General features: G+C 46.4%; 1 protein-coding gene across 3 annotated transcripts in view; it reads left to right on the top strand.

Annotated features, from left to right (window-relative positions):
* Positions 1-20961, top strand: part of spns2 (SPNS lysolipid transporter 2, sphingosine-1-phosphate) — a 70549-nt gene that overhangs the window by 3785 nt on the left and 45803 nt on the right. For all 3 annotated transcript variants that reach the window (XM_064352182.1, XM_064352181.1, XM_064352183.1), the window contains exon 2: positions 18294-18359. In XM_064352182.1, the coding sequence (XP_064208252.1) occupies positions 18294-18359 (66 nt within the window). The remainder of the gene's footprint in view (positions 1-18293; positions 18360-20961) is intronic.

The raw sequence follows: 20961 nt of genomic DNA, 5'->3' as shown, positions 1-20961 counted from the left end.
CTCGGCAGACTTGACTTTCTGCTGCGCTGCCACATCGTCTCGCAGCGCAGCCCCGATCCGCGCTGAGTCTCTGCTTTGTCTGAGCAGAGAAGGGCTTCCGAACCAAGAGCGGTCACACTCCTCTCCTCCATTCTGTTCTCCCAGCTGAAAGCGTATCTCAGACACAGGGCGTAATCTATTATTCAGCACTTACCGTAGCCCAGTCCAAGCCACGAGTTGACACAAAGAGGCCCCACGTTGCCTTCATTGACTGCAAAGGGCCGATGTGTTCATAAAAGCATAAGATTTGATTGAGTTTTTTAACAGTGCAAAGCAGTCATGCTGTTAACTGCTGATGTGCTTTTTTTACGGTTGGCTATAATTAAGTGTGGCCAGACTGGCCGTTTTACAAGGAACAACTGCCCTGAAAAAGCATAATATGAAGTAGGTCAAGCTATTAGATGTTCAGATTAAAATGGCTTTATAATATCAGGGCTGCATTTGTGATTCCTACTTATTAAGGCTGCAAAATGCCCCCTATTCTAAGTTAAGAATATATTCGCACACCAGGGCTCACCAGGGATATCAGAGGCTGTTACAGCAGTGCAAAGTGTTTAATTAAAGCTCAGGTCTTGATTTCCTGCAGAAAATGAACTTGGAAACAAATCTGCTGGAGGAGACCTACAAAAACCTTGTCCTGCCCTGAATGTAAATAAACGTCCACAAAAAATGTGTTTTCAATATCACTTTTTTATCCCCCTGTACCGCCCTGTAATCTCAGTCTGGTTCCTGCTCAATTGTAATACATGTAGGGTAGAGAGAGCGGTAAAGTTGTAATTTTGCAATTTCCAACATTCTCCCCTTTGTAAATAGATCATGTGGGAAACTGTTTTTAGTTGTTTGGGAAAAGTGGTCACACTACATGAGGATGCACTAAGGCCTCAACATGTGTTTGGAAGTCATGTTAAGGCACAAGCTGCCAAACACTACCAGTCCAAGCCAACATGGAAAAAGCAGTCGGATCAGTTGTATGTGGATCTGTCAGAAGACACCCATAACCCTCCACCAAAGGACTGTATTTTTTCAAACAGATTAAGGAAAATGTAGCAATGGGAGGTATATGTGTGTATGTGTGTGTGTGTGTGGGGGGGTGACATTGCTTTCCCCCCTGAATTCAAATTAGTGCTGTATACTTTTAAAGATGAAATAATGGATTTTTATGAAATTTTGCCAATGGTGCTGTGTGTTTGAACAGCCAATTATCTTGATTGTCTTAAATCCCATTGTAGACAGTTTTAACTCAGAGGGAGCTTAAGTTAAAGACTGGATTAGCTTTGTGGAAAGATGGGGTGACAGACTGGGGGATCACTCAAGTTATTTGATGCATGGAGCTACCCCATTTGTAAACTCAATCCTTCCTGTGTATGGAGGCAAGCCTGCCCCTATATCTGGGCTTAGAGATGGGGAACTGCCACAGATGAGGCTTTTCCAGTCCTCTGGGAATCCCGCTATTCGTCCCTGTCAAGCAGATAATTTTAAGGGCTCTCTGTATGGTAATCTGCAACCCTATGACCCCCTGAAGCCACAGTACTCAGTTTTGCTTTTATAAAATTGAGCAAGATGACAGAGGTGATGTGGGGTGGGGGAGGGGGGTGGAGAGTAGGATAGAAGCTTCAAAGATGTTCATCCAATAAGTGCCCTTGGCCATGTCAGTGTGATCAACTCCAACCAGTCAGCTTGAAGGCACCACAATGGGCAGGCAACAGTACATTGCCTCAATTTAAAACACTTGGAGACTTTGAAAAAAAAAAAACAACAAATACAGCAGGAATAAGCCACTGTAGATAGCGTTTTAATTCCCTCAGAGGAAGCTGTAAACATTCCAGCTGTCAGCCTGATGAGGCCGGCTTGATGTCACCAGGCCATCCAGTCCAACATGTCCTGCCACAGGCCAGTCCTCACCACCGCTGATCCCTCTGTCAGCTGTGGCCTTTTGGTCATGGCGGCTGAGGATCTTCAGCAACATTAACTCAATCTTTGCTGCAGTGGACTTTGCGGCTGCTACACACGTCCCTTTCAGAATCCTCGTCTCAGGTCATAATGATAGTTCTGTCAGCCACACCTGGGCAGGGCTGCCAGCATCACTGTAGAAGACTGTAGAAGGGGAAACGTCTAGAATAGAATAGAATATAATAGAATAGAATCTTACTGGAGACAGTTGCACATCTTCCCGACTGCTCTGTGCAAATGTCTACTGCTCTTTGGGTGTTGGCCCCATTTCTTAAAGGAGATTCAGGTGCTTTTCATTCCTATAGAATGTGCTTTCATTATCTCTCTACTTGTTCCATTTCAGTTTTGTTTTCCTCATCTCTCTCAGTCATGCATGTAAGTGCCTGATAAAATCATAGAACATTGATTTTGATCTGGACTTTCCCCGTAAGTTCAGCCTAACTGCATTACATTAGGATGTACTAGTGCCTAAAGCAAAGCATTCATCTAAAGTACTTGAATCACTTCCTAATTCTACATGCTGCCTTGCTTATGAGAACATCCAAGGAGCACAGAACACGTGTCGAAGCACTACCCAGAATGAGGTCTGCCCAAACTGGCAGCCTACTTGGGCAGGCTTCAGTCACATTTTTTTTACGATGCTCATATTAAAGGCTCCCAAACAACAAATGTGTTTTACTCGTGGAAAAAGTTGCAATTTATTTTATAGGGTTGCCTCCTTTTCAGAAACCACTTAAGAGCTTCCATCCCTTCTGGCTATTGTTTGTGTCCGCCTGGGAACCCGTTCCCTTTCCTCATTAATGCTGCATAACAGAATGAGCTGGGAGTCAGATTTTTTCAGTGGGGTAATATGACTGTGTCTGCGTTTTGTCGCTTTATGAAATAAAGCTGTAGCAATTTTGACGGCCCGTAAAGTACTTGCCGCCATGGCAGAGCGCTTAAACCCTTGACGGTTTTCAGCTCGGCACTTGCAGCGCGACCGTCCCTCCTTGATCTGCTCTCTCTGACAAGCTCCTTCTGCTCGCAGGCTGCGGAAAGATTTACACCCCTCCCGTGTTCTGTGCTGTCAAAATACAGAACGGGGCCAGGTTCCCCGGTTGAATTTAGAACGCGCCTCTGTAATAGGAACCATTGGAATTAGACGGTGCCTCTTCCCGTTGCCAAAGTGCCTTTCATGTGGCCTCACTGGTTTATGCCGCTTGCCACGCTATTCCCTTGGCAACCGCTGCCGCGGCGGCCATTACCCGGAGAGTAGAGCTCGCCTCCTCTGGTCTTCTTCCCGAGACTGGGGCTGCAGGGAGCCCGCGGGCTCCTCGCATTGTAACGTCCCTCCCTCGCCTGTTTACTCAGTGCTGGCCAGGCGCGGAGTCTGAATCCATGGCTTCACTTTGCTCCCGCCCGCCACCGCAACAACGAGGCTAAAATAGATGTGACGGTGGCGGAGGGTATTCACGCACGGCCCTGGGCAGACGCGGAGCCCCGGCCGCGTGCTGTCTCGGGCTGCAGAAGTGACGCGGGATGCGCGGGCATGCCGGACCGCCATCTCGGAAAACAGCCCGGGAGGTCAGCGCCGTGTAACGCGATACCGCCCCGCGTTTGTTTTACCTCGTTATCCTGTCCTTTCGGAAAGAAGCCCAGCGATTGTTGATGTGCCGCAGGTATGGAGCCAGACGTGGAAACTTGTGTCGGTGTGTGTTTTGACGGCGCACATGCCCGCGACCGAAGCCTCTGTGCTTGTTTGCTTAGCGCTGACCCCGCGGGTGCTGTGGCGAGCTCGTCGGCGTGTTCAAACAGTTAGGGAGAAGGAGCGCGGCGGCGTGAGGGGTTCTCTCCGTTCGGCAGCGCTCTCCTGTGTGTTTGTCCTTGCGAGGCTCGGAGAAGGTGAGGCCTACGCGGCTTTAGCGGTACTTAAAGGCTCAGGTGTTGCTTGTTAGAGCAGCACTTCCTGCGTGACCTCCCGCGGCGTCCCACCCACCCGGGCTCGCATGTGTTCCGAGGCTGGCAGGCATTGCAGAGCGCAGCAGTAACTTCCAGACCAAAGGCAGTGATTTTGCACACATGACTGGTAGAACTTGTCAAACAAGGACTGAAACGGGAAATAAACACATCCTCGCTCCTGCTTGTGGAACCGCAGTTCCCAGGCACAGATTGGAGTTCCCCTCTCGTTTTACCTGCGAAATCCTTTTCACATCCCTGGAGATAATGGATTCATGGGTAAGCAGAGAGGAATGCGTTTTTGGAAAGGCTCGACAGCGGAGAGTAGGCCGCCCTTCAATCAAACCGGGCTAACCATACCTCTGATCCCCTGTTGTAAGCTCTCCTCCTAATTTCAACTGTTGGTTTTCAGTGTCATCTCTAGAGCCTGACTAAACTTTCAGCCTTTTCAAGATTAGCCTGTTCAGCCTTCCAGTGACGTTCCATGAGACTGTAAACCCCTGCAGGGAAATAGCGGACAGAAGATCAGGGGAAAAAAGTTGGATTAAGGGAAACCTACAGCGATGCCCCTTCTGCCGTCTTAAGGAACTCATTACTCCCACACGGACTCCCCAGATGCTGCCTACCCAGGATTTTGAAGGAGATTGGATGCTCAAAATGGGCGCCTACAGAATTCAGATTCAGACCTACTCTTCCTTCGGCCTGTTGTCTCTTCTCTAAGAGCTACCAGGCTGTATGCAACACAATTTCAGTCTGTAGGAGTGTCCAGCTAATGAGATCCTCTGTGGAACAATTAGCCATCGAAGAGGGAACCAAAATCAGCGATAAAATGGTGAATGCACTCTCTATCTACATACTCAGTAGGAACTTTGAAATGTTGGGAAATGATCATATTTCGATCACAAGCTCCCAGACTTAATTTGGCAGTGTATTTAAGTAAGACATATATCCTAGCTCTAGTTTCTGCCCCCAGGTTTAAATCCATCTTTATACAGCTTTCAACAGCAGGGGATGCAACTAGGGGATGGATCAGTTTGAGCAGGTTTTTTGTGGAATTAGAATCGTGAAAATGATCAGGCAAATTTGAAATATATTCCTCCACACTGAAGGTTAAAGCAATGTCACAGACATTAGTTACTATTGTGACAATGACAACAATGATTTCCTCCTGAAGCACATGTTAATAGTAATTGAGACACACAAATTAATGTATATAATGGAGGAAATACCATATTTTCCCCAATTATTGCTCATTTCTGCATTGATTATTATGGGCTATTTATTAGGCTATGGTGTGGAATGGATTCACACACCCAAACAGCACATGCCCCCATTTGCTGGAATAATTTAGTCACAACTTACTGTAAGCAAAAACACAGGATTGCCGTGGTAATATTCAGCATTGTTGCTGACATAGTTTTTCCTTTGTCACTTTATCCACCACCCCCCCCCCCCCCAACAAAAAAAGCAGTAGTCAAAACAAACAGCAGTGTAGTTATATAATGTGTTTAACCCCGGTCATCGGAGGTCATAGTACACTACTGTCTGTGATAGCCAGGTTTTTATAGACACACAATCACAATATCTCAGTTTATCTCAGTTTCTATAGGATTTCATTTGGTGCAGTGGGGGAAAAAAAATATCAGACAGGATTTTCTATTTAGATGACCAGAGTGGAGCCACAGGGTTTGCTTGGAGCTGAAGCACTATGGACAAACAGGGGCACTGACCCTTCCTCTGTGACCAGAGATGTCTGTTTTAATGCGTGACGTCCCTGGCCCCTGTGGAGTAGACCTACATTTCTAAGCACTCTCACCACCAAATGGAAGACCAGAACTCAGACACACGGGGAAGAACACTCTTTTTTTCCCTCTTAGCAGAGTAGTCACAGTCTCACCTGAGGTTGAATTCCTTCCATGGCTTGTCAAACTCTGTGTAATGGCAGGAGGCGGCAAGGCGGGAGGAATTAATGAGACATAAGTTCATGCGTGAAGGTCAGGTGCTGAATGGAACGAAGGGCAAGGTTTCGGGTGTTTTTTCGGAAGAATTAACAGGATGGTTACACCTCGTTTCCCCGGCCGGATTTGAGCATTCTTCTAATTCTTTGGCTGAAGAGTCTCGGTTTGTTCTTCTCAGGTACACCTCCAGCACAGAGTGCTCCTGTTCCAAGAGCCTGGACTTTGGGGAGAAGATTAACAAGCACCCGTTGTCCTCTCCTTTGTGTGTTGTGATTTTAAATCTTAATGTTAGATGGATTTTCACTGCTAGTAGAATATCAGAAATGGAAATGAATCAGCTGATCTATATCTGCATCTCTATCTGTGCAGTATCTCTCTCTATTGTGTGTATGCATGCGTGTGTGTTTACAGTAGTAAAATATTTACTGGAAATATGTTATTTACTTACGGGTAGTACTATATTTACTATGTTCTACTATATATCTATTTCTATTCTATTTTCATGATTACAGTTGGAATATTTGAGTGCGTTTTGAATTATTCACTCCATAAGGTAGGCGTGCTTTTGTGGAATACTGTGCTTGACTGGCAGCAGTAGTACACACTTTGCAATACATCAACTTGACAGGGATCACCAGCCCAGAGAAGTGGGTGTTGTGACTGCATCAACGTAGTAGCATCTGCAGACAAAAATAAATATGGTGTAAGTCTGTAGCGCCATTGTCTCTGACACAGAGGCAGCTGTGGCATGCAGACAGTGTTGAAAAAATGGTGATAAACGCTCCTCTCTTCCACACTCTCGCTCAGCACCTTATTCCTGGCTTTGTTAGTGAGGTGAGGTGAAATGAAGAGGTACTGTCGGGGTGTAAATAGCAACACGCTCATTAGCCTCTATGCTGTTGCTCAATGAGTGCTCGTTCTGCAGCGCTACTGCAGTTCATCATACTGCTGAGCCTTGGGCAGAGGTTCCACCAATCAGTCACTTGCCTGTGTGCAGGTGAGTCACAGGTAGATAACACCCCGTAACAGGCGGAACATTCTAACCGCTACGGAACCGCAGTAATTACAGCCTGAGAGGCGCAGCTTTAATCGTGGAATTCCCCAAATACACTGTACACAGAAATAACATGATGCTTTCTGTTGAGCATTTTGGCCGCTCAAGAGTATTCTGAGAATTCTGGCCACTCAAGAGTATTCTAAGAATGGGGAAGTCACAAATAATCTACTTAGTGATTTAAACTATTAATGTCCTCCAAAAAGCTGGTTTTGGTTCCTTTTATTCATTCTCTTTATTCATAGTCTCTTCCTCTCCTCTCTGTGAATACACTGAATCCTCAAAAGTGTTTTTTCGCAGACTCACTAAAACAATTATAGCTAACATCTTCCTAGAATCCCTCAGAGTGGCAAACTAAATGCTAGAGAGCAGCCGTTTCAGTGACCGGGGTGAGATTGATGGGAGCAATAGCAAAGACCCCAATTATGATATATAGCCCACCCCCACCCCCACCATTTCCGCACTCTTACAACCAAGCCATTCTGACATATTTTACTTAACCAGGAAGTCCATTTTACATTTATAAAATGCCCTTGTAAAGGGAGACTTGGCCACCACTGCGGCTTGCTGATGTAAAGTTGTGAATGAATGACAAACCGAGCACAGGAATCTCACTGCAGCTAAAGAAAAAAAGATCATAAGAAGGAATATCGGTCAGAATTTTCAAAAAGCTGATTTAAACAAGTGCACACCTCAGTCAGAAAAAACCAAATGGAGTGAAGGAAGCCATGTGCTTGGTTTTTTCTGGGTTGACTTGCTGTGTGTCAAATACAGGGTTTTTATATAGGGTACAGGGGGAACTGTGATATATCAATCCTGTATTCTGCACAACACAGAACAAGAGATGGACCCTGTGACAATCGCTCATAATTAGCCTCAGCTGGACCGGCAGGCTGGGCTGCATGTTGGCCATCATGAGGGAATTGGAGGGTGTAGGAATGGAGGGGGGGGTTGGATGCAGTCATCCATGTATTTACAGATTGTTCCAGGGCTTGTATTTATGAAGGTGTGTGTGTGTGTGTGTGTGCAGAGAGGGGGGGTTTTCCCATCACACTCCCTGTCTTAACCACCTCCATTTGATTCATAGTTAATAAGCACCCTGCTCAAGGCAGCCAAACAGCATGGCTGCAGTGCAGCTAAATTTGGCCAGTCAGAAATTTAGAACTTCACCCCAAGCATGCCTTGAAAAAAAGTCAACGTACTCCACTCTGTGTTCTTTCTTCTCTCAATCTCCCATTTTGATTTGAGTTAGTGAAAAATCCATCTTTGCAATTTGAAATCAAATCAATTTTTCAGGAGAGGGAGAAACAATTTAAATTCAATCAGAGAAGCTGAACCAGCTGTAATACAGTGCAAGCGAGATGTAGCTGGTTGACTAACACAGCCCTTTTCATATGTGATCTCGTGGGCACGTTTTTTGTCAGTCTGAGTAATTAAGAAAGCATGTCAAAACGGCCATAATTAGGGCAGCTAATCAAATGGTGTGTGCACTTTCACTACGCATGCTGCAAGGCAGTTTTATTGACCTTTGAAGCGATCCCACCCACCTAGTGCACTGGGAAGGAGGGAAGGTGCAAGGAGAGGAATCTCATTAAAGAAAGAAATCCTCAAAATTACTGTAATCCCTCACAGTGTTATGTAAAACGAATGGCTGTATTATGGATGGGACTTTTCAATTTCATGTGCCGAAATAGCCCCGGAATATCTGTCAGTTTGGTTGTAAATCAGGACAAGAGCAGTGTTAGCAGCGGGTCGAGCCGTTGCTCATTTAATTGAGCTGCCTGTCTTCCTTGCTCCCGAGCTCTCTTTAGAACGTCGCGGGGCTCGGCCGTCCGGCTTTGATGCGGCGCTTCCGACTGCTCCTAATTAGAGTCTCGCACGGCGTCGGGTTTCGGGGGGAGCTGCGAAAACAGACTCGAACAGGCGAAAACCGAAGGGACGCGCCCCACGGCGGCCAGCGGCCACACGCCGCGGCGGCGCCGTACTGTGCTAGTATCGTTCCGAGCCTTCCTGTTCAATTATTCCCCTCAAAGCGAGACCGGTAGAAAGGGGCGGTGGCCCTCGTGGGCTCTCCGCCGTCTTATCGGAATGAGCGGTCGCGAGAGGGAACACCAGGTTCGTACCTGGAAAGACATTATATATAGCCAGTGCTGAACGCATTTTCCTTGGTTGACTACCCGCTGCTCTGAGTCTGGCAAGTCACACATGACTGAGGATATGTCAGATAATGTTTGATTCATTATTGATGCGCTATTACCTACTTACCGTCTGTGACGCTAAGATTCCTTCTCAGCGTTGCAATATTTAGCGGATCTTGGCTGGGTGATTTAGGCCAGCTTTTAACTGAAACAGTCCTAGCTGAATCTCTCCGGGATATTATTTGGACTCCCGGGGAACAACAGACGAAAACGTAACTTTAGTAAATGGGCGTGGTCATTCATATGCTGGCTAATGTGTTATGCAAATGTACCAAAGCCACATCTGACCACTCTACCAATGTTGAATAGTGAATGGTCCATAATGGTCAATAGTGTAAAAACATTGATAAAATAATAACTTAATGAGTATATATATATATATATATATATATATATATATATTTACAACTTGGCTACAAAAACAGTTGGCTACAGTTCGTAGAGGATTTTACTCTTTAAATTTTCCTAGATACTGGTGACAAAATCATTGACAGATTAAAGAGGGCTCAGTTTGACCCAGGGTGTGCCGTGCACAGCCCTGGTTTTCACACAGCTGCAGCGCGTTTCCCTGTGTGCGGAGGAGAGAGAGGAAGTGGAAAAGCGTCCCTCCGTGCGCAAGCAGGCCCAGAGGAGACACGGTCAGGAGCTCGCCGGCCACAGTCATGCATTTCTGTGGTCGGCCCATTGCAATCTGCGGCCAGGCTTTTCCCCCCCGTTCTGCAAGGCCTGCTGGGAAACGGGCGTCTGAAGACACACTCACTCGCGGAGTTCATGTTCACCGCTTTTCCTCCCTCGGAGCAGAGGCTCTTTCCACTGACCCAAATCAAAAACAAACCGTCGTTAGCTGACGAAGACGTGACACGATCCGCTTCGGTCAGCGGCCAGCAGCTCCCCACCCCTTTGAAAGGAATTCCCAAGGAGATCCGATGCTATTAAAGCGTATTATGGGAAAAAGGAAGTGAGGTGCTACCACAAAGCGTAGCGTTACACAGAAAAGAAAATGTGTGCTTGGCAGTATTCAGCTCCATTGACCGTGTGCTGTACCCCTAACCTTATGACTCTCTTCCTTGTTGTACTACTCTTATTAAAGTGTATTATGGGAAAAAGGAAGTGAGGTGCTACCACAAAGCATAGCATTACACAGAAAAGAAAATGTGTGCTTGGCAGTATTCAGCGCCATTGACCGCGTGCTGTACCCCTCTCCTCATGGCTCTCTTCCTTGTTGTACTACTCTCTGCCGAATGCACCGGTTTCCCCTGTCCTTCGCTCATGCTCCCAGTCATCCTAGTTTCAGAGTCCTGAAATAGAATTGGGGGCTAGCAATCTGGGGATCCCTTTGGGGGATTGGAAATTGGGTCTGCCCTCACCGCACTGTTTGCACAACGCCGACTGTGAAACCGTCTCCTTTGGCCCAGGCATGATTGTGTTTTGCAACGTGAGATGAGGTGTGTGTGTGTGTGTGTGTGTGTGCGTCTGTGTTTACGTCTGGCTGAACCTGAGAGGCTTTGAGTCACAGTTTCATGACACGGGTGAGGATAGAGTAACCAACAGCAGCCTCTGTGTTGTGCCATGTCACTCGCGTTAGCTGCTCAGGTAGGCAGGCAGGCAGAGGTTGCTTTATGAAGCCCAATGGGTTTGTCGCTAGAAGAAAAAACAAACAAAAACAGAACAGCAGTATGAACCAGGCCCCGCCAAAACTGCCAGAAATGTTTCTGTAATTCCAGGTTGCACTAAACGGCTCAGTAGGTCTTAGCGGTTCCCAGCCTTGGCTCCGGGTCCTCTGCGGTTGGCGGACAGATACACAGTTCAATCCGAGTTCTCCGCCTGGCCTCACAGTCAAGCACCCAGGAATGTTATAAATTAGGTAAAATCCATGTGCACATGCCCATAGCTCAACCATACTGCCGACAAGCAGGATCAGCAGAAATGACTTAACGCTCCTCCTCCTCTTTACTAGTTGATTGCTGAGAGGTCTCAGGGAGGCATTAACAGTAGCACACCAGCACACAGGCCGGGGTGGGGGGGGTAGGGGGGTGGACGGTGGTTACAGCTCACTCACAATTGAACATGAGATGCATTTGCCCCTAGTCGTTAGTGGTTTCTTATTACTAGCTGCATTCATGCCTGTAAAACATATGAAACGTATACGATTACTGCATGTCTCCCGAGGACATATTGCTGAAAACATGCAGAACGTTTTTCTTACTGTTTAATCATAAAGGCTCCATTTATAGCAGTGCTGAATTAACGTTTCTGTAGTTCCAAAACGACAGGACTGCCTATAGTGCTGTATCAGGATGTATAATCAGTCATTATTTGGGAAGCTTATACCAGTATCAATGCTACGCTAAACGCAGAAGAAGGCTACCAGTGTGTTGTACTACAATAGGTTTAGTCTCCGAGTGTTGGTGCAACAATAAAAGGCCAGCCTTAATTTACAAAGCAAGGTCTGTGTGTTACTTCACATGTTTTAGCCATGTATGAAGAATGAGGCAACTCTTCACCTGAAATATTCAGAACTAGCAATAAAAAAAAAAAATATTAACGTCAACATTGCTGTTCTAACAGATCACAGGCTAAGAAAGTGTATTTATTTTGCTAAAACAGTGTGTAGAAACACTGTGTATGCACAGAAAGGTACTACTCGTGTAGCTGTGTACCTACAGTGATCTTTTTCATTGTATATCATCAATTTTAAAGTAGATGGATGATGACAAATGATGCCGCACACAAACTTTTGAAATGTTATTTATTGATTATTGCATATCGCCTGAGGCAGGCAGTTATTCATTTTGATGGGAAGATGGGAACACTGTGGTCTGATTAATGCCTTGGTCTCACAGGACCGCTGAAGCTACAAATTATATTTTCTCAGGGCAGAGAAATCACTATCACTAGCCTAATGTGCTTAAGGAGGAACAGTTTGGAAGGCTTGCTTTAAGCGACCCGTCTTATCTGCTCATAAGTGAGGACACTGGCACACAGTTGCTGGAAACCATTCGAGCACGGCTTTGCTCCCACGGTTCTGAGACGCAGAAGCCAAATCGAGCGCCGTCGTAGATTGGTTAAACGGCGACATTGAGCCGTCCTCCCTTTGTCACAATGAGGGCACTTGTTCCTGACAGTGGTAGCAGAAGAGCGTGACGGTGCGGCCCGCTCGGCTCGTTCAAAGCTGGCACGCCTTGTGGCCGTTTCAAAGGGAAGGCCTCAAGCAGTCGCGCTGAACATCAACTGCAGGGCGTGTCCACAGTAGTTTTGCTTTTGAAGCGATTTCTCCCTGATCGCACTGAATGGTCAGCTTGAGAAGATGATATCACATGTGCAGGATACTGGCTTTCTACGGATTGGGGAAAACCCCCGGCCCTGTTGATAGGTTATTGCAAAGAGTCAGATGAACAGTGCTGGTCTCTGTGGAAACTAGTTTGCGTGTGTGTGTGTGTGTGTGTGGGGGTTTGGGGGTGTCAGGGAAACGGGGGTGTTTCCTGTATGGAGCCCTCACACCCATTCTGACTTCCTGGCCCATTGCTTCACCTTTCCTCTCTGTCCGTGAACACACAAGGTTGCCATGGCAGCATGGCCCTGGCGCCGTGCATTCGCGAGGGCCTCACCGGTTTGTCGCACCATTTCCACGAAAATAATCAGAAAAGGTCACGGGGATGACCCCCGCATCCTCGGCCTCAGATGGCATCACGGAGTCCATCGGCAAAAACACAGGGAAAATGGTTCATTGTTTTATTGGACAGTGTCTTCAGGGCCTTAATAAAATGAGGCAAATCCAAACAGGCAGCATTTATAGGCTATTTTGTTCCAGGGGACATCTGGTGTGGTGACGTCCCCGATTCTTTTCTCATTTTCATTTTTTAATGAAATGGAATATTATTCCTGTAAATGTCAGGCTTCATCCTTCTCAGATCCATCTATGTGTTTAGTGGGGGCACATGTAATTCAGGCTCTAGCCGTGAAATTCTGTGGAAAAGAGGGTGCAGGGTGGCGTTGGATACTGGTAACTGACATTTTTATGTTCACATTCGCTCATATTTTAAAAAATCTCATCACGTTTTATGTACTGATATCCTGCTGGCTCTGAGGAGGCAGTTGAGGATCAGACCAGTGTGAACGTGCTGCACACGTACTGTGTGCATTCAGGGTTAAATGTGCTTGACTGTGGCTGGGGGACAAAAAGCAGGGCTTCATGCAATGCGGTGAGAGACACTGAAATGTGCAAGGTCAGGAGGACCGTGATAGCCTGCCAAACCCAAGAAAGGAAGAAAGAGGGAGAGGGAGGGGGGGGTAAAGAGTGGGATGGAGAAAGAAAGGTGAGGGCAAACCTTGGGGCTTGCTGTACGGCTTTATTCCAGATGCACACCTTCAGAGAGGAAATGGCCGCGCGAATGAGTCTTAACTGCGCTGCACAAATGTAGCTGAGCTGTGTGTTCGAGGAAAACAAGCAAGCATTTTTTTTTGGGGGGGGGGGGGGTTTAGAATGGTTCATCCTCCAAACATATCTAGCCGAGTTTTAGAATTAGGCCACTGTCTTCCCAAAGACAATATAAAGGCTGAATTTTGGAGTGCAGCCTATTTCCATCAAAACAGGTTGTTATGGGAACAAAGCCATCCCTCATTCCACCTCAGTTAACCCTTGCAGCCTGGAGTGGAAAGGAGACTAAAATATTAATGGCCATGGTGGGGAGGCGATGAGGCAGGGGGAGGTGGATGGGAGGTGACACGCACATGCACACATGCTCAAGATGGCCGATGTAAATTTGTGAGCGCCCTGGCCATCTCCCGTCTCACGTGAGCTCCTGTGGGGTATGGGGAAGGGAGTTTGGGGGTGTGAGCTTTACTGTAACTGTGGCGACAGTACGGGTGGGCGCGGTCCGGATTGCTGACGGGCGGATGCTCGGCCATCTGGAGCGGGGGCCTTCCTCCAGGCTGGGTGTGGCGGCTGGCGGTCTATGGCCTGTTGACTCGGCCAGCTGATTGGTGCAGGGCGGTGGCTGTGTATCGGGCCCCTGGGCGCAGAGGCGCGCTGTAACTGCGGGGCCCCCGAAAGCCCCGACCCACGCCCAGAGCTCCGCCGCGGGGGCATCCTGTGTGCCCCGCCCTCGCCCGCGTCACCTGATCGCTCGTCCGCTGAGCCTCCGAGGCCACAGGGGTCAGTGTGGCACCTTAACGACTTCAGGTCGCGCAGGAAAAGGCCCGACGTCCGCTAGGGCTAGGGTTCAGTGCACATGATCACACGGCCGTTTTCAGCACGAAAACCCAAAAAGCAGCTGCCTGAACACACAAGCTCTCCGGCATTCGCGACACATTTCATACAGGAGACGGGAGCGGAAACCAGTAAAACCTCTGTTTAATCAACAAGAAAGATTTCTGATGAACAGTGACAGTTGTACATTGAGTAGTGAGCATATTGCAAGTTTCAAGTAGTTTACAAAACAACAGACCTCGTTCAAATGTGGCTGCGTGAGAAATCCTTAATGTGAATTAGCACATTAGTTGACAGTGAAGTCAGTAGGCCTATATCTGATGCATGTAACCTAGCATAACTATAGGCACAAACTGGTGACACTGGTCCAAAAAATACTTGGCTGCCAAACTGGAGCGTTGTACATAACTGGAACTGGTGTTTCTCGGGATTAACATTTACAGTAAGAATACCTAATTGTGTGGTTGCTTTTAAAAACAAAAGCCCAAAAGTATGTGGAAGTGCCTGGGTGTAGCAACGCTGAAGAATGTTCACCGGTGGCACAGGAATGTGAGAGATGTTTCCCAGGCGACAGGAGTGTCGCTACGTATTGTTTTAGCATTGAGCCGTGCCTGCATTGTGTTTGACGCATTAAAAAAACCCAGAAGCTGTCTGAATGAACTGGGTGGAGACAGCAATCAAAATGCTGTGCTAACAATATCAGTAATAATGATGATATCGTGTCCGCCAAAATAACAAGTTTTTCCACTCTGTGTTATAATGACTAAGTAAATTATAATTATCAAGTAAATTGTATTATCATTTAGCCAATGATAGTGCATGGCATTCTGTCCCCTTCAGAAAAATGTAGAACAGAGCATTCAATTTAAATATATTATTGTTAAACGTGACTTGGACAATTAGAAAGCCTAAAGTTATTTAGCGACAGCATTATACATCCGTGGCACTGTGGTGGAAATTCGGCAGAATTTGGTAGAAGCTCGGGGGCGCATATGCACACCAAGACATAATCACTGCAGCGAGACCCATATAGAGCGCTGGCTCAACACTAGCCTATATTAAGAAGATTTTCTGATCCTGCAAGTGTAGAGGTGGTGCCTTTCCTGTGGGGCACAGGCCATGCAGGTGCAGCCTGCTCTCCCCAGGGCCCTAACCCGGCTACATCTTCAATCACTTAAAAAGCACAGAGTGCCAGCTTTTTTTTCTTCTGAAAAGCCATCTATTTGATAATTGAGTTAATTGAGTTTACCTGACACATTATCGTTTATCTAGTTGGAATTTATAAGCTGTTGTTTTTTGTTTGTTTTTTTTTTTGGCAGGAGGTGGGGATTGTGTTTGAAAATGAAACCTAGAGAAGCTGCTTAGCTAAACATACTAGGTGAAGACCAAGTCCCAGTCGTCAGTCCTCGTTATAGGGCGTGTAAATAAATGCTTGGTATGTTCGATGGTGCGGGCTAGTTTCTCGGCGCTTTGTTTTCTCCTTGAACAGCCCGAGGTGTCTTTAGAGAAGCCTTAACCAAAGGCTCCTCCTCTCGGAGCTAATGCGTGAAAGGTATGTGCATCAGTCCCCCAGCCGGGCGTACGATCGCCTGGAGGAGCAGAACGCTGGCAGGTGAGCCCTTTAATCAACCCGCTCACCCGAGGATTAAGCGCTGTTTGAGCGCCGCTGGCTCGGATCGCGATCTCTCTCCTTCTCAACGTTGCCGCGAACATAGCTCTCCCACGATGCTAAAAATCTGTTGAGCACAAAGTCGCATACCTTTGGGGGGAATTCGAGGCTGATGATTACCACATTAAATGAATACGTTGGAAAATATGTGCTGTGCCGCTTTCCCCTTGAATGCTCCTGCCAGTCACCGTGTGTCTGTCATGTGTGCGCAGTATCGTCAATGACTGTGATGGTTGCATTGTGGAAGCGCTAAACCTTCTAATGCCGGTGATCTTTCAGTTAGTCATGAAAGGAATGGGGTTTCTCTTTGCTTTGTGACACTCGAAGAGATCAAAGACTCAAATATAAACCAATGTCTTGTTATTCTTCTCTGTCATCATTTTTTCTTCACAAGCTTGTGTTCATGAATATAAGTCCAGTACTGTGGCGCTGAAGCGTGAAGTTTAATACAACAGTTTGGTAACTGACATTTGTATGTCGGTGAGCTGAAACGAGTAGTTTAATACAACAGTTTGAGACGCTTCTGTTTCAAATTCAAGCCTCACATTTGAATCCCTGAGTCTTTGGACTCTTTCCTGTCAGTAACAGCCACCTTGCTTTAGTACATCCCCTGACAGCCTGTCAAGTGTAAACGTTTTTACACCTTGGTCAAAAGTAGGGAAAGAAAAGCAATATCTGATTAAAATTAAATCCTTAAATTGGAGCGGAGAGTGAGACTATTTAAGGAAATCCATGTGAATGCTCAAACCGCAGTTATCAAAAAAGGGAGCGGTGAATTAAACCTGCTGAGAAGGATTCTGCTTTGCTGACCTAATTTCAATCTGAAAATTCCTGTTAGTTTTGTATAGCCACAATTTAACAACAAAGACCAACGTATTTTCTAAATGCCTGTGAACTAATTGTCTTCTTAACATATATGCATCTTACTATTGCAGAACTGACAGATTTTAACAATGCCTTGAAACATTTGTCATGTAGTTGTTTCAAGACTTTAAATACTGTTTAAAGTTGTTTCAAGATTTACATACTGAAAGCAGGAAGCTGTTGCAATTAAAGCCTAATATCTTCACATGAAAAATGCCGCAGAATTGTTCCATACTAAACTGATTGATGAGCATCAATCAAGTTCTTCTCTACACACCGAAGCTGATGATCAAAGAAAGCTGTCATATTAGAATGGGGAAGAGAAATGTAGGTTACAGTTGACTGATTGATTAGAATCATTTCAAACTTATTTGCATGTAGTGAAACCGAAGCGTGACATTCTTGCTTTGTGAAATCACGAGGGTTTAGCCAAATGTTACAACAGTCTACAGCGCTGGCCATGATCCCCTTTCCCACCAGTTTACATGTGGCATGGGCCATTTTGCATTCCTTATTCCCTTTTTCTCTGCTCGATTGGTTAAGGCGTACCAGTCGCCATGCCCGAACCAATCATAGGCGCTTGTATTGTGCGTGTATCTGAGCAACACAAGCATACAGACACCACAAGCATTACTCTCATGCGCAGGTTTTATATTGAGCTGAGAAAGAGAAGTGGGGTGTAATTGATGGTGTTTTGGGAGTAGGTGGCGGGCGGTGTCTCTCCGCCCAGGCCTGGCAGCGGTGCAGGGGACTCGGGTAATGACAGCGTTCCGCGGGAGGTTCCTTCCTCCGGCCGCTACCGCACGGTGTTATTTGCTGCGCAGAGTACTTCGTCTGGCGCGCAGTACAGCTTGCGGTGCAGCGGCAGAGGCCACTTAAAGGGACACTCAGGTTGCCAGGAGAGCCCCTATCTGTACACATCCTGTTGAACTACAGTAAACCAAAAAGCTGTTTCGTGATCTCAGAAAACACTCATTTAGGAGGTTACTTGGATGATTAAAATTGTCATGAAATCCTCTAATCCTCTATCGGATAGTCTATCCTATCCTCTACAATTTATTTTGTTCTTTTCAAATGCGATGTGTCTATTTTTTATTTTTTATTAATGGACATTACTTGAGCAGAATCAGACACAACCATTGCATTGTGCTCATTGGTAGTAATCTGTTACATGTAGCCTTTGTTGGTGTTATAAAAACCACAAATGGAAGGAGGGGTAAACAGCAGCCTTTTAATAAAGCCGAAGAATTGTCTTTCACTAATATCCTTTAGCAAACGGATGAAAGATACAAGAATTAATCTTTTGTCTGTATAATAATGTGCCGCTGAAACTATGTGAAAGCTAGGAATTTTACTGGAAGGCTGGAATTACACGCACTTAATCAAACCCCGTTCTCCCCTTTTCCTTGTCCTCCAGGTGTTCTGCTCGACATCCAGAAGCACTTCAGCGTCAGCGACAGCGAGGCGGGCCTCTTGCAAACAGGTGCGTCTCTTCGCGGTCCCGGTTTCGCTCCCGACGGCTCCGCCCACACTTTGCATAATGCGGTCATTTTCCAGGGACCGCCCGTAACGCGACCCGGTGCTCGAGCGTGGCCGCACACTTAAGCCTCTTAACACTCGGGCAGTAATGACAACAAAAAGAAGGAGTATGCAGCGGCCCGTGCATTAGCTCACCCTCCCCCCCATTCCACTAAGCCGGTGTAATTGATTGTGTTTGATACGGTTGTTGGGTTTGCGGAGAAGGCAAGGGAGAGGCACACTTCTGCCACGTCACACCCGAGCTCGGGTGCTCGGGGTTTAGGGGGCAATTCCTCGACAGGACCAGAGGGCCAATAATGAACAGAGGGGTACGAGTCGAATCTGGCTAAGAATCGGGCCTTAGAGCCAGGGCCAGGAGAAACAAGAGACTCTTCATGCACAGTAGAAAGAAATAACATGAGCTTTGGCACGAGCCGAAGTTCCTGTTAAATAGAGCCTGCTGAATTCACCTTTTGTGAGGGAGCGTCTGTATGAAAAGCTCACAGTGGAGGAAGAGGCCTTGCCTTGTTTCGTCAGTTACCCACACACATCCACGCAGGGAAACACAGAGGCTTACTGAGCCTGTGAGTCTGGGGCAGGGGTGCAGGGAGAAGGAGAGGGGTTAGGGTGTTCCGTGTCTACTCTACTCTACTATACTACACACAATAAGGAAATTAATCTTTTATATTCCTGTGCAATGACTATAGCACATCTCCATAATGGATGGAACCAGTCCTCTGAGAAATGCTTTGTCCGTTATAGATTGTGGGGTCAAAAAAAATATTTCTCCAATTCATATTTTATTATATGAAGGGCATATAGATTTTTTGAGGCACAGAGAAATGAAATACCCCATGATCTCTTTTTACAGTCTAAATTAACAGGCCTATATGACTACTGAGAATAGTCAGGACTTCAAATATTTCAAATATTTGTATAATATTTTGTTTTGATTTGACTTCATGGCAGTTTTAATGAAGAAGGTAATTCCCTCCATTTCCTCTCAAAGCGTCTGAGTACATCCAGACCTCCAGTTATGGGGACATGGATATGGGTTCTGCTTCTTAATTACAATTTGGCAAGTTATGTTTCTTTGATTCAGAACAGTATGGGGAGTGTTTTACAGATTCTTTTAACTGCTTCACAAATCGTGAAGAAATGGTTCTACAAGCACACCCAAAGATAATCCCAGGTGCTATGGTACAGTGTATGTATAGCATGTGCTTAGTTTTATCCTGCCTTGCAGTGTAGGCAGTCAGAAAGTATATGGTAAAATATTACTGTTGGCCGTAATGCCTTTGTTATCTGCGCAGTATATATATATTATATTTATATTTATATATAGAGAACAATGGCAAACCACATTCTTTTGTTCTAAGTATGCGTTTTGTAATGTCATTAATGTAGTGCCTTTTATTTTAATGTGTGTGTGTGCGCGTGTGTGTCTGTGTGTTTGTGTGTGAGTTTGAGTGTTTATGTATAGTGAGATACATGCAGGATTTGCTAAATCAGAGTTCTGGCTTTCATTTTATTGGTCACAGTGATGAGCATATTTACCCTGGGATGTTTTCAATCCATTAAGAGCTCTGTATTTTTGGCACTGGCCTTTATATGAAACCCCCTGGAGAGTAATCACCACTGGGCTGCACTGTATGAAATTAGACTTTTTAAAGAGCGCTTAAGCAAAAAAAAAAAAATAATAAGAAGCGTAAAAATCTGCTTGTTTGCAATTGGTTCTTTCTGCCTGCTGGGCCTTGATGTTTTGGAGCACATGTTGGCCTTTGCGGGGAATGCTGTTATATCCCAGCATGGATCCAGCACACAGCTCGCTCCGCTCGGTGCTGAATGTCGGAACACCGTGCTTCCTCAACACTCAAAACGGGAACCTGGCATCTTCTTAATTCCAAGAGACGAACACCAGTCATTTGGCAATGCAATGAAGAGATACGTTCTTATCCTCTTCTCCTTACAAAACTGTATTAAATGAATGATTGTGAACAATGCTTTTTAGACCTAACACAAAAGGCCACCAGGCAAGGTTCTGGTAAGTCAATTACCATACAATTAGTCAACTTTTTTACGAGGACCAGTAGAGTTTAGTTCTCTAAAATCCAGCGCTTTCTCATGAAAGCATTATTGACCCAACAGCTACATCCCCATACAGAGCCCCGCCTGTCTATTATCTGTGAAAGCCGCGGAGAGCCAGAGAGCTTCAGGTGCGAATTAGCAGGTATGCCCCGTGACAGCACGCATCACAGCGTCAGAGCCGCGCTCTGTCAGCTCTCTGGAATCCGCGAAACCGCACGGCCCGCGAGGTGAGAGCTCTCGACGACACGCCCGTCCAAGTGCGCATTTCTGCCCCCTCGATCGCCGCTCGCGCCGCCCCGAGGAATTTGGGAAGCCGAGGAGGGTTTCCGAATACTAGCGAGCGTTGACCCAGGGCGTGCGTGTGAGGGGGGGAGGTTAGGGGGGGAAGGGAGACCGCGGAAGTCAGCCCGCTCAGAGGCCGTGACCGTCCTCAGTAAGGAGAGCGCAGCGAGCACCAGCGGCCTGCTGTATCCTGTCCC

The sequence above is a fragment of the Anguilla rostrata genome, chromosome 9 (genome assembly GCF_018555375.3).
Source record: "Anguilla rostrata isolate EN2019 chromosome 9, ASM1855537v3, whole genome shotgun sequence".
NCBI classification, from domain to species: Eukaryota; Metazoa; Chordata; class Actinopteri; order Anguilliformes; family Anguillidae; genus Anguilla; species Anguilla rostrata.
The sequence above is the reverse complement of the archived record's forward strand: the minus strand, read 5'-3'. Positions and strand labels throughout refer to the sequence as shown.